At 38.7% G+C, this 13,821-nt stretch overlaps 1 protein-coding gene across 1 annotated transcript; it reads left to right on the top strand.

Annotated features, from left to right (window-relative positions):
* Window positions 1–9,629: 9,629 nt before the first annotated feature.
* LOC104453559 (ethylene-responsive transcription factor ERF113) lies at window positions 9,630–13,470 on the top strand. Its single transcript, XM_010068162.3, has 2 exons — window positions 9,630–10,201; window positions 12,710–13,470. Exons 1-2 carry the CDS (start codon window positions 10,066–10,068, stop codon window positions 13,246–13,248), a joined length of 675 nt encoding a protein of 224 aa, XP_010066464.2. The 5' UTR covers window positions 9,630–10,065; the 3' UTR covers window positions 13,249–13,470.
* Window positions 13,471–13,821: the final 351 nt, after the last annotated feature.

The following is a 13,821-nucleotide window of genomic DNA, read 5'->3' on the forward strand; positions in this document are numbered from 1 at the left end:
GACTGGTTACTGCTGTTATTTCTTTTGTGCATACTACTTGTGGCCCAATAATAGGACTCAGTCTAAATACTAAAATAAGAGGGATCCAGGGGATGACTTGAGAGGAAATCCCATTTTTTAATGCGGTTTCTGTGTTACCAAGAAATCTATTTATTAATAGAAAAGAATAGAAAAGAATAAACATTGATAACTAGGTACATGTTGCAATTTGTAATTAATTAAAACTTTTCCTTTTTTCGAAGTTCCTTGTTCTCTTTTTGTATTTTGGTTTTAAAAGGTTTTTGCACAATGGATACTCAGGTTTAGTTCATAGAAGAACCTGTTCGTGGAAGGCACAAACTATTGAAGTACCTAGATCTGTGTTTGGCGATGAACTTTCATTACATTTGTGAAGACTTTGTTACTCATTTTAATTTTCATGTTAATTGATTGACGTTGACCGGGAAGCTTAAAAAATTTAAGAAGCTTCTGAACTCTGATGGCATTGTCATTTTGCTTTAGCTCCGTCATACCGTCGCAGGCGGCTTCTTATGCATACGAAGAATTGCAGTCATCCTGCCAACCACATTATAATATAGCTTCTCATGATGGTCCTACCCAAGCAGATGCTGTTCCTCTTGCTAGAACAACACATGAAACCGTTGCTCTAAGCGAGGCAAATCTTTCAGTTTCTTCTGTTTATTCTTTTCCGGGAGTTGCTTCCGCTTACCGCTGATTGGGCAACAAAGTGGTGGTCCTTTTTCTTTAGCATGGTATTTCCCCTTAGCCTTTGTTTTGGTTATAGTCGGCTTTTAAATTTTTCTGTCACATGGTCCTTGTGTTCCTCTCGAAAGAATGTAACTCTTGTGATCAATGAGTACATTCTGATATATTTAATGTCTTCTCGTAGTCGATACTTAGAATATGTTTTCCCTATAATAGCTGGCAAATCAACTCAACTCATATGGAGAAGACCTTTCGAATTTAGATGCATTTGGAGGTAGGTAGGTCGTCCGTAACTGGACCAAAATTGCTGAAACCAGTTTTCTCTGTGCAGAGCGCAGACAGGCAGCTTCCGAACGCGAGGATTTGGAGCTTCCTCGGGATTCCAAACCGGTTCCGTCGTTTGCTGGTGATTCTCTCTGGGGGCAGACTCGAGAATCGACGTGTCTAGTCATGTTTGCGCTCATTGGTTTACTCTTTTTTCCCCCCCGAGAGATTGATGTACATATTGTTTCTAGAGGATTCCTTTCCTCCACTGCCACTCGTGAACTCTTAGAGTGCAACCATTGGCTCAGAGTCTACGGTCCATCACTCATCGTAGCGTCACGGAAATGGGGTGAAGTCAAATGAAGATATAGGTTTAGCACTAGCAATTCGCCTTAGAATGCGGAAAATTAGCCTTATTCGTTCACGCGATCTCAGGTTAAAAGCATCGGAATCAATGTTTAGCATGTCAAACTGTCGCTTCGATGTGGACATGTTTAAGGTTGTAGGTTAAGAGCATCGGAATCAATGTTTAGCATGTCAAACTGTTGCTTGCTTCAATGTGGACATGTTTAAGGTTGTCTCGACATGCTTGTTTGAGCATATCATGTCGTGTCATGTCCCGAGGTTTGCGATGACGGAACGGGTTCGATCATGCTTCGCACCCCGGCTTTTGCTTCGTGGTGGTTGGGGTGAACAGGGTTTGGCGTCTGGCCAACGTTGTCTCAAGCGGAATTGAGTCGGACTGAAATTTGAAATGCCATCTGCATCGGTCGTGTCTATGAAAGTGGTTTCAAAAGTCGCCGACACCTCGCCGGAACCCCGGGCGTCCGAGTCCGACATCAAGTGCGCGCGAGTCTTGGGAGAACGTGGTCCGTAGAGGCTTCTAATAATTGCACCCCCTCGCTCTTCCTCGGAAAGGCAAACGACAAGTTTGTCTTTATTTGTCTATTTAGCCATTGTCTTTTTGTTTTGTCGTGGGGGTGTGGTTCGAGGAAACAGACAGGTTCACTCGCAATTGGAGCGTATTTTTCCTCCCGTTAATTGTCATTTTTATTCTGAAATGATCATTTAACGGGTCCTCATGCTTGGTATTGCACCAACGTTTTCAATTGCGCATGAATCCACGCCTTCCTCTGCTCCGGAGCAGGGACGCTCTGTTCCTTTCTTGAGTACATAGTGGCCGGGTCTACGAAGTTGATGTGTCAAGCGATGCACAGAATAGGCTTTGACATCTTCTTGTTTTCTTTTTATTCCTCATTTATTTCTCTTTGCGAGTTAGATTCCTCCTTGCAAGATGTACCTGTCCCTTTCGTCGGTTGTCATCATCCCTGTTAGTCAAGATAATCCCCGGTCAAGTCGGCTTGTTTCTTTCTGACTACAAAAACAATGTCGGCATTAGCTTATATCCAGGGAAAAGTACCAAAAAAAAAATTCTAAATTTATTGTTCTTGTACTAAATCAATCATAAGCTTTTTAATTGAATTGATTAAATCATAAACCTTTTCATATTGATATTCAATCTATTCAGATAGTTTAGCTCGAAAATTTATGATGTAGACGCTGATTATTTTATGAGATATGGTTGTGCTGGCATGAACATCTTATTTTATGATTTTAAATAATTTTTTGAATATCTTGTTATTTTTTCTTTTCTTCTCTATTCCTTCTTATCTTTTTTTTTTTTCCTCATGGTGGCCAACAAGTGTTGTCGGAGCTAGCTAGCTGTAGATGAGTGTCACGGCCCTTGCCTAGATGTGGGTGAGGCCAAGTGGCCACTAATGAGGCCGCTTCATCTAGATTTCAATGATGCCAACTTCGCCATGGCCTAGCCAGCCATGAGTGAAGGTGGCCTTGTTTGTGATTAGTGAGGCCATGGCTACCTCCGCTTGTCGCTAATGAGGCCGCTATGTCCAGATTTCAATGATGCCAACTTCGCCATGGCCTGCCAGGGACCATGGCTACCTCCGTGGGCTATAGTAGGAAAAAATAAAGGAAAAGAAGGAAAAGATAACTAAAGAAAAAAAGAAAAGAAAAAATTCAAAAAAAAAATATTAAAAGTGTACGCGTTAGTGTTAGCTATATCATAAAAGATGGCTGGCGTCCACAATAATGAGTTCTAGATTAAATTGGGTGGATGGATTGAATTAGTAATGACGTGAAAATGTTTAACACTAAATTGATTTAATTGAAAAGTTTAAGATTGAATTGGTACAAATGTAATAGGGTAGAGACTTTTTTGGTTCTTCTCCCCGTTTTATCCATCCCAGCTCGTTATGTAACATGAAAAAGCCAAATTTACCTTCAAATCAAAGATCACATTTGCAAAATCCACACAACAATAGCACTCGCGAAGTACCATTTACAATAGCGAAATTTTCTAATTCAATAAACTCGACTTGCCTGTCAAGATATCACCATTGTTTACATTGCCATGATGATACGTGACGATCTGGATTAGATGGTCGATTTGTTCTAGATCGAGAGAACATAGATCCTGCTAGCGATACTCTGCTTTGAAGAGGCGGAAAATCGTTCATCAAACGCCAATTGCGACCGCAAAATACAGATTGGCCTAGAATGGCCGAGCACAGAAACTGCAACACAACAAAAGGAGTTACATCAAGGGCCAAACGTTCTCCTTGACAAAAAGTCGTGTCCGTGGGTCATGTACGTGCGTTCTGTCCATATGCACATGCTCATGCATGTGGGTTCATAAACGGACAAGACGCAAATCGCAAAACGTGCTCTTGCTCGCAACAAATCTTCTAGGGGACCGTGCTTTGGCAACACTTAACAATAGTTCTTTCGGTACCCAAAAGAGTTCTGGAGATGTAACTACATTTCTAAAGGCCTCTCAACCTTTTGCCCAAGGTAGCTTCAAAAGTGTTTGGGACCTCGAACATTTCGGGAATGCTAATACATTTTTCTGTTTTTCAATTTTGCTGTCGCCACACTTTTATAGTTCCGGAAATGCTCTAGTCTTATGTGATGTCACCAGTGAGCGGTTGGCCAGCCGCCGGCAAGTCAGACCTAGTGTAGGCCAGCCTCGCCTGAGGTCCCGTGGCCCAAGCAAAGTGGTCGTTGGCCGATGCTAGATCTACCTAGATTTGGCTTGCCAGCACCTTGAGCCCATCGGCAAAGATTTGAGACTCTTTCGCCTAAAGTATTCTTCCTAAAAAAAATCAAAATTAACGCATCCGAAACGTATAGATTAACCATGTGAACTTAAATATTATATCAAGTGTTTTCGCTCGACTGAATCGTTAATGAACTCATCCTTTCTTTTCTGGTGGGGACGAAGACAAGATCGGTCAAATACGATCACGTGCAAGGAATCAGAGACTTGAAGAGCATGTCCATCCAATCGCAGACCAATTCGCAGAATCAAGGCGTGGCCACGGTCATAGTCAAACCGATCCAAATCCAGCATGATTTCGGGGATTTGGACAAAACCCACACACCACAGAGAGAGAGAGAGAGAGGCTGGATGCGGACTCAGTGCATGAATGTCAATTTTTGCCGACACGTTTAGAATTTCGGTCTGATCGCATCGACAAATCATCAGTCGCTATGAAATTTGAAGTGTTGGATGATGCTCTCTCTCTCTCTCTCACTTTCTTTGTTTCTGAAAGTATACAGCAAGCAGCCAGGTTCAACCAACCAGACGAAATTTGCTCGTCCAATTCCGTTCGAGCACACACTTTCCTAATTGCAGGATAACAGGCTCTGGGACCTCGAATTGTTCTGGTCACGAGTGGTACAGAGTAGTTATGAACGCCTATCAAGAGGTACCGTTGCTAGGTGGGCGACCCTTGTGAGAACGCTTGGAGGGGGTCGTTATTGCCGATCACCTGGCTCCACCCTTTTCATTCGTGAATTAGAAAGTCCACAATATCGTTTTTTTCCTCTTAGGTACAACCCTATGGTGAGAGCGATCGTTTTATAGTAAAATAAAAGACAAATTTATGAATTACAACAGACTAAACATGTTTGAAGTAGACAATTACAAAAAAAAGTTTTAAACCTATTGTATTTGTACTATTTCTATCCTAAACTTTTTAGTTTGAGTAATTTAATCTTAAACTTTTGACAAGTTACCAATATAGTATATCTGGCCAATTTGGCTGAAAATTGATGATGTGAATACCAACCAACTTACATTGTATAGTCAGCGCCAACATAGACATTTTTTTTTTTTTTAATTTTCTTTGAATTTTTTTATATTAAATTTATTTTCTTTTTCTATTTCCCTTCATTTCTTTTGTTTTTTTTTTTTTTCTTTTCACTATGGTTGGTGAGGGCCACAAAGCCATTGTTGATGCTGATAGGGGTTGCAGATGCGAGTGAGATTGGCCTTGCCATGGCTTTGCTGATTGTAGGTGAAGGTGGCGTTGCCAAACCATTGTGGCAGCAAGTAAGGCCTCCTTGCCTAGATGTAGGCAAAGCCAGCCTTGCTAGCCACAAATGAGGCAGCCTCGCCTAGATAGGGGTGAGGTCGAGCAGGGGTTGCGGATGTTGTTGGAGCTTGTCAACTATAGTGATAAAAAAACAAAAGAAAAGAAGGAAAAGAAAAGAAAAAAATGAAAAACAAAATAAAGATTAAATAAAAATTCAACAAATTTGTTTGCATCAGTGTTAGTCATGCTATGTAGAACGGTTGTCGTTTACATTAGCGATTCAAGTTAAGATAGCCTGGAAAGACTAAATTTACCAAATTAAAATATTTAGAGCTGAATTGATAAATGTGCAATAAATTTAGAATTTTTTTGATAATTTTTTCTTCTTATTACTATTAGTAGGAAATTATGACCATGTTTAGTTTTTATATTGATTATACAATGATATCATGATACTTAACGGAACAAAGTGGAATGAGTTTTTATTTTTCTTTTTGTGGTCAATATATTACTTTGTACGAGTGTTTTATCAAATGAAATAAATACGTTTGTAATTAAATGACCTGGTCTACTACTGATTCGCAACTTTGGATAGGATACACTGAATTGAAGAGTCGGCTTTTTGTTGAGATTAGACGCACGGCATAAATTCAATTCTTGTGATACCAAGTGCAAACAACTCCATATCCCAAGTCATTCACTCTGGCTCACATTTTATATGATTCATGAGGTTTTCGAGGTCCATGTTTTTGGGATTTATTGGAATGATAATTCTTTAAATGCCCAATGAGGAAAGAGACATCCTTCCCACATGTGAAGGACGCCCCTTTCAATTCCTAGAAGATGATTTTTCGGCATAAGTGCGCACTCTTCTCCGTACTTTCTTAAAAAACAGTAGTTTTGAGTAACCCACTCATGTTCCAATATTCCCATATATCACAACTAAGATAGGATACACTCAACCCGCTAGGTTGGCGAAGTTGATTGTGTTGGGAAATTTCTTGCTCAGGAGCTAATGGAGACATGTTTAAACCTCACCAATTTTACCAGTTTATGAGGTGCTTTGAGGCTAAGTTTAGTAGACCGGATGTAATTTGAGATATAATAGTTGGATCCTATTCGGTGTTCTTGCAGTGTCATCAAACGAGGTTTAACCGAGTACAAGTCGACAGTACCATGAACTAGAACATTGAATAACTTTGGATTGGAAAAATCCTAGATGGTTTAAGCACTAGAGAAGATAAAAGAAGATAAGAATGATTGATTGGAGATCCCTTATGCCCCGACTTTGTATCACAATTTGATCTTACATGTAGTGATTTTCTTTTCTTGCCGTATTTCTTTTTTCCATGCTTGATTGAAGGAGGATGCATTCTAACTTTTCATGATACATAACTAAGAGATGCACACCTTATCTAAATGATTACAATAAGGGATAGTTGCAGAAAGCAACATGAGTTTTGCACTCATATGTCAAACACCATCATGACTTTTGAAAACTTAATTTGCACCATGAGTTTTGCTATTTCAGTCTTCATTCCAAGTTGTCCCCTCCCCATACCCATTTATTTTATTTTTTTGGTCAAACATCCCCACTTATTTGAACTTTCCATTTTTCTTCCCAAACTAGACTTTCCACAAAACCTACCTACTGAAACTTGCCCTTCTATTTCCTAAGAGAGAGATGCAGGGTCTGGTGTTGTATGGAGGTAAATGTGCTAGAGAAATTGTTTAACTAGTCTTAAACCTATCGTGTTGATATTAATTTAATCATACATTTTTATGTAAAATTTCAATATAATTATTTCTAATTAATTTGTGCTAAAATTGCTGAAGTGGCAGCATGCTGAAGAGTATTAGGTCAGGGTTTCGATCTTTGCGAGTGTCACATATACATGTACATAAAAAGAGTAGTGAGACAAAAAAAATTGGTAAAATTGAGAAATTTCGGACTGAATTGACATCCACAAACTTATTGGATAATCTTCCCAAATTTGTTAGGTCGAATGAGCTGCAAATTATAGATTTTAAGATCTGACGATGGTGTTTGATACGTGGGTGCAAAACTCAGTTTTTTTTTTAGACTAAAGCGATGGTCATATCCGATGCTCAAAATAGAATGTTAGGAAGACATTGCTTACTATATATGAAGCCTAGGGAATGGGTATCTCAGCATCGAGATGCAAATGGTGATGGGGGAGAGTTTAGAATTCATATGAATCGTGCTCATTTCTGACAAAATATAAATCGCGAATCTTTGCTAGAGGAGATGCTTTTGCATGTGGGCTCGATGACTGATCGTGATCTCTGCATGGACTAAAAATCCATATATTATATTATTTGGCGACATTCGTACCATTTTCCTTGCGTTGAGCATGAATAAAACACATAACTAAATAGTGCGTTCTGGAAGTAGGCGTTGTGCTTGTCTTTACATGGCATCTTCGTTTTCATTTTTCAAAGCATTTTATTTTGTGGACAATCTTCTCTCTCTCTCTCTCTCTCTCTCTCTCTCTCTCTCATTTCTTGCGCCAATTACAGGTGAAAAATCACAACAACACGACGATATCTCTTAGTCATTTATGAAAAATTACAACAGTTAAGATGGGGTTACTCGAGATCTTTTAATTTTTAAATAGATATTCTCCCCGTTTGTCGCATCCTTTCATATAGAAATAAAAAAGATATTCATCTTGAAAACCCTACTTGGTGTTATAATATTGTCATTAAAGTCCAAGGTCATGAAAAAGACGATCAATTCGTCGATCTCTTGTGAGGTCATCTGCATCGTGAGCATTTTAATCCAGTCCATCAATTATATACTAATTTATAGCTGCCTGACTTATACCCTTGATGACAAACGGTGCCTTTGGAGTAATTAAATGTTTCCCAGTTGAAATATGATGCCTTTAATGGGTCTTATTGAACGAATCGCTTTGACTTTCAATGGCTTGTTTCATAGGGTATACTATATATTATGTTACCAAGCTCGTAAAACTTTGAATGATATAAATAATTTGGGTAGTCAACTTGGTAAGTTTCGATTGATGCTAATCGATACTTGTCGTGCATTCGGCTAATTTTGTCTTGTAGCACCTCGAAACTTAAACTAATAGGTAAGGTAGACTACATGCGTATAAAGTCATAAAATCATAATCAAGGTTTGTAAGATAGGTGAAATTGAGATTCTCTTATGTGTGCGATCTAAAGAGAAATTGTGTAAAGAATGCAATTGGAGTTGAATGTTAGGAAATGTAACTTACAAATCGGGTCATGCAATATTACATTTTTACCCTGATATTTGAAATTTTATATTTTGCACATTTTGAAAGCCATGAATTTATAAAATTGTTGCCCCTTTGAGCAACAACTCTCTATTTTCTTATTATCACCTTATTTTGTACCCATGAATTTGGCAATTTGTTTGATTCCAGTTTATTTTTTGAAGAGTGTCAACCACCTGTTTTTCTATGGAAATTTTTTTACCCATCCCACCTACATTATCAATGTCTGATTATATCTTTGCCCTCGATACAAGGGATATTCCACTACGCCATAAGGGCTTCATAATTCCATCCTTTTAAAACACTAATGTTTGTGGTATTGGATTCAAGCTTGTTAGAAGCACTTTATGAGTAAAATTTTGAATGCAGGTCAAATGTGAGAAAGGGTGCACTTAAGATCGTCACTCAAATAAATGGACTAATGTTCGCATTTATGTCAGCAAGCTTATGCATGTCCACCCAAACACTCCAGTGAAATCAGTATTTATTGAACAAGATATAGGTGGAAATCAACGACGAAATATTGAGTATGCACTCTTTTAGTATCAACCTAAGAATAATTTATAAGAATAGAGGTTTTATAAATACTTACGTTCTTATATTCTTACATTTTCAGAGTCTTAAGGTATTAATAACTAGTGACAAAAGAATAAAGACTGTAAGGTGTTTAGCATTAATAAATAAAATCACCTAAACGAATTAATTATTCTTTTCAAATTCGATCAGATTTATACTTAAAATTAAGAGAATCTGATTCTCTGATAACTTTCGAATGGTTACTAAGTTATCCATGAAACGTTCTTATAAATGAAATTGAGAGAGAATTGTGGGGACAGGATTCGGAACTTAAAAATTCTCAGTTCAAATCATGATGTGCCAAAATATACCATCAATTGTTCTCCTAACGTTGGAATAAAAAAAAAAAAAAAGTTTCAATTCAAACCCTATTTCTCACTTTCTACGACCTAACTTTCCCACCGCCTGCTCTTCGAATAATTCTTTTGAGCATCGAATGAACAAACAGAAAAGAAAAAAAATGTGAAGTTTCAGATCGATCTATCACTTCCTTTACCCCCTTTTTTGTTCATCGTCCTCAAAACCCTAGCCAGACAGTGAGGCAATATATTAGTCGTTTAGCACTCTCTTCACAAACTCTCTCCCTCCCTCCCTCCCTCCTCTCTCTCTCTCTCTTTTTCACCGTCACAGGCACACGAAAAAGAAAGCATCTCAAGAAGCCATTTGTTAATCTGAAGGACACTAGTGTTCGAAAGGTGGATCATCATCGGAGGCATGGAAAGAGGTCACTTCCTCCTGAAGCATCGGTGCAAGAGAAGGCCAAAGAAGAAGAGGAAGAAGAACAAGACGAAGAGCCGTGCAGTTTCTCGTCATCCTGGTCCGAGACCGACTTCTCGACCATGGTCACTACTCTCACTCAAGTCATGGACACCACCGCCACCAACACCACAAATCTTCCCAGCTCAGCTTATTCATCAGTTGAATCCACCACCACAACTCTCGTCTTTGACTCGCCTCAACCATCTCAAAATCAGGGTAAGTATCCTACTGTGCTCTTGCTTTTGCACCATCCCGCAAAAACCCTCATGTTTTTAGGCATATATACTTCTGCTTCCATGATTTTTTTAAGATTTTCCTTTTGGGGGATCCTTTGTTGTGGATTTTGGGGTTTGATACTAGGCAAAACTGTGTTTTCGTTTCCCCAAATCGGAAAAGAGACTTCTAGATATGCTTCTTTTAGCACTTGCAAGTGCACCAAGCAAGAGTGAAAGCGACTCTCCCTCCTCTCTTTTTTGATCTTAGCTATATGATTTATCTAGATCTTCACTCTCTTGTGTGTGTGTCCGCGTTTCTTTTCTCTTTTGTCCTATCCTTGTTGAATCTCTTAATCAATATGTGATGCAAGATTTTAGTCAAACATAGCCCTTCATTTGATGTGTAATGTGAACTCGCAAGAGGGATTTAAAAGAAAATGAAAACATAGGGGGATAAGTGTGGGATTTTAGCGAATGAATTAAAATATCCGTGTGCACACATGATTGAGGCTGCATAGGAGATAAGATCCGTGTTGTCCAAGTGCAAGGCATCTCGTTACTTTCCGTAAAGAACTTGCTCTCTTTTCACTCTTTTCTTCTGTTCCCATCTTCTCATTCTTGATCTACACAAAAAAATTTCTGGTGGGGCAATATTGGCTGCCTTTTAATGTTCACTACGTGGTTCAGTATGTGTCAACCAATATGTCTTTTACCTGACAGATGAAGACTTCAGTACGCTTCTGCAAGTCGTCTTCTTCCTGAAGGAGCTTCTTTAAAGTTGCGTCTTTGACCTAAACTCATCCGCCCTAGTTGTGGTTGCGCTTGGTAGGGTGACGCACTTGCTGCTTTTATACCCAAATTTTTGTTGAAGTTTGAATGCGCGTATTGCATGTTAGTAGATCAAATCAATCAGAGACATTGTGGTTATTGAGGTTATAAAAAAGATAAAAAAATGTCAATGTGCTTCATATGCTTTGTGTTATCACATCATGTATAATAATCTATCTTGACTTTTTAACTAAGCAAAAGAAGCACTTGTTGATGTCCCTGCCAAACCAGAAAAAGAAAATTTTCTTAGCCTAAAAAATTATGAAAATATTTGACAAGGTTCTAAATGACTCATAATGTCCATATGTATGGCTTTCAAAGGGCTCGAGGTATTCGATAATTCCGTAGTTAAATCTCAAATGGTAAAGGATAAAAAGTTGAAGTTAAATTTGCATCTATCTCTCTAGTATTTTAAAGATGACATGTCTATATGCTTTGTAAATGCTCGTAATAGCTATATGCTATAAAATTTAATAATACTATTTTTGTTTAGGGATTAAAGTTGGTCCTTAATTTTCTATGCAATTTATCATTAAATGTTTAGCTAATATTTAGGTATCAAAAACTAATAATTAACGTTGTTAGGAATTTCAAAGGAAATTGTGGGTCTGTGTCCTTTTGATTTAGATAACCTCATGTAAATTTGTTATTCTTTTCTCTTTCCGTTAGATTTATAATTAGGTATCCAATACTGTTACCGTACTCCTATGTCTACGTTGTTTCTCATTTGTATGAGTTAGCAGATAGAAAAATAATATATATTTGGTGACTTAAACGGGGGCTCTAGTTAGTGAGTTGCTGGATTAGTCTTCCATGATGTATATCCGGTGCTGTGCTCTCATAAGGTAAGTTAGGCCGGGTCCTCGACATAAAAAAAAAAAATATACATCAATCAGATTATGAGCTGTATGGTGTTCGAAAAAGGACCATGCTTCTTAGATATTCTAAAATCTAGCCCCACAATTCTTGAAAGTACTTTGATAAGGATTTTTTAAATAACAATTCTCAGTCCTTTTAATGTACACTTGTCATCATCCTCCACCCCACAAATCTTAAAAATTGATCTTTACCATTACCATTTTTTTTTTCCATTCTCAACGAGGATTTTTTGAATTAACAATTTTTTTTAGTTCTTTCAGAGTACACTTGTCATCATTCTCAACCCCATGTTCTTTTAAAAAATTATAAGAATCTTCAAATTTAATTAGATCTATTTGCTTTCGATGCAAATGTCTTTGTCAATTTATGTAAGATGACGACAAGTGACTCATCTTTTTCCTCGCCCAATTTTAAAGAAAACTGTCATCTTCCCGTCTTTTGGTCGGTGGCTTGCATACTCTATGTAATCTCCACATAAACTTAACTCTAAACGAACATTGATAAATTAAAAAGCATCAAACCAATCCCTTGTCGTAGCAATCTCTTTTAGTAAAGAATTTATTTATTATAGAACAATTTATGTGCATCTAAAAATGTTATGATAACTCGTTGAAGATTGATAGGAGAAATATGGGTCATAATAAATAGTGATTTCTCAGGTGAGGACAATGCAATATAAGTAGGGGCCCGGAACTCAGCCTCCGAATGCTCCTCTGTATGTTTTTCCATCGCACTTTCTCACGTCTCGCTCTTAACCTTATTAACAGGCCTCCATTGTTTGATTTCCCTTATGTTTGTGAAGAGAATAGCAGGATGACGAGAAGACACTATAGAGGAGTGAGGCAAAGGCCGTGGGGCAAATGGGCCGCCGAGATACGAGACCCGATCAAAGCAGCTCGGGTGTGGCTTGGCACGTTCGACACGGCTGAAGCAGCGGCCCTCGCCTACGACAACGCTGCCCTCAGATTCAAAGGCACCAAGGCCAAGCTCAATTTCCCCGAACGAGTTCAAGGCAACACTAGTACGAGCATCCCTAGGAACGTGTACCCTCCTCGCAATCTATCGTCATTGTCCGGACAAAGCATCAACGCCATGCCGTTTAATCCATCAGTGACAACGACGGCATCGTCTCATGAAGCATACCCGCACTTGATTCAGTACGCGCAGCTTCTCTCAAGTAGTGATGCGGAGTTCCCCATCATTACTTCGACCTTGTTGGGTCAAGAGCACTTTGGTTCCCCATCTTCGATGTCGTCGTCTCGACAAGACGAGGTGGCGAGATCATCTAGTTATGATTTTCAGGATGCTGAGGAATACAAGCCTGGTGACCGAAGCAAGTGAAGAGGAAAGTGCTTTTGTGTGTGTCTTTGGAACATTCTCTTTGGAAATATTTTGGTCTGGTTAATATTGGAATGACGCACAGATCCAAGCGTGTTGTGTTAGGCTTGATTTGGGCGTCAATTGTTTGTGTTCCTTGCGAGAAAGGAGCGGGAAAGATTACCATTGGAGTATGTTTTTGGCAAGGATCGAAATTAGCATGGAATGTCGTGTTTTCCCTTTTTCCCTAATCGAGCGCGGCCTCCGATTGCTGGCTCTTTTTAAAATTTTGGGTGCACATTGCACTCACAAATGAACTGGTTAATAAACCTCTTACCCCTCCTCCATCTGTCCTTTTAGCCACGCCAAGCCGCAACGCTCTCTCTACCCGTCGCTGCTTCTGGAGTCTCTCCTCCTTTGGGAGACCTTAGATATACTTGTCGTGAAAATATTATCAAATCCTTTTAAATTAATGCAATCGAGATTATCGTATACTTATAAAGCCACTAAAAACTTTTATTAGCTCCGTCCACTTTGAGTGGTCAAAAATTGTGGACGCTAAACTTTTTTTTTTTTTGGAAGACGCGGCAGCACAAA

This window comes from Eucalyptus grandis, chromosome 7 (genome assembly GCF_016545825.1).
Source record: "Eucalyptus grandis isolate ANBG69807.140 chromosome 7, ASM1654582v1, whole genome shotgun sequence".
NCBI lineage: Eukaryota > Viridiplantae > Streptophyta > Magnoliopsida > Myrtales > Myrtaceae > Eucalyptus > Eucalyptus grandis.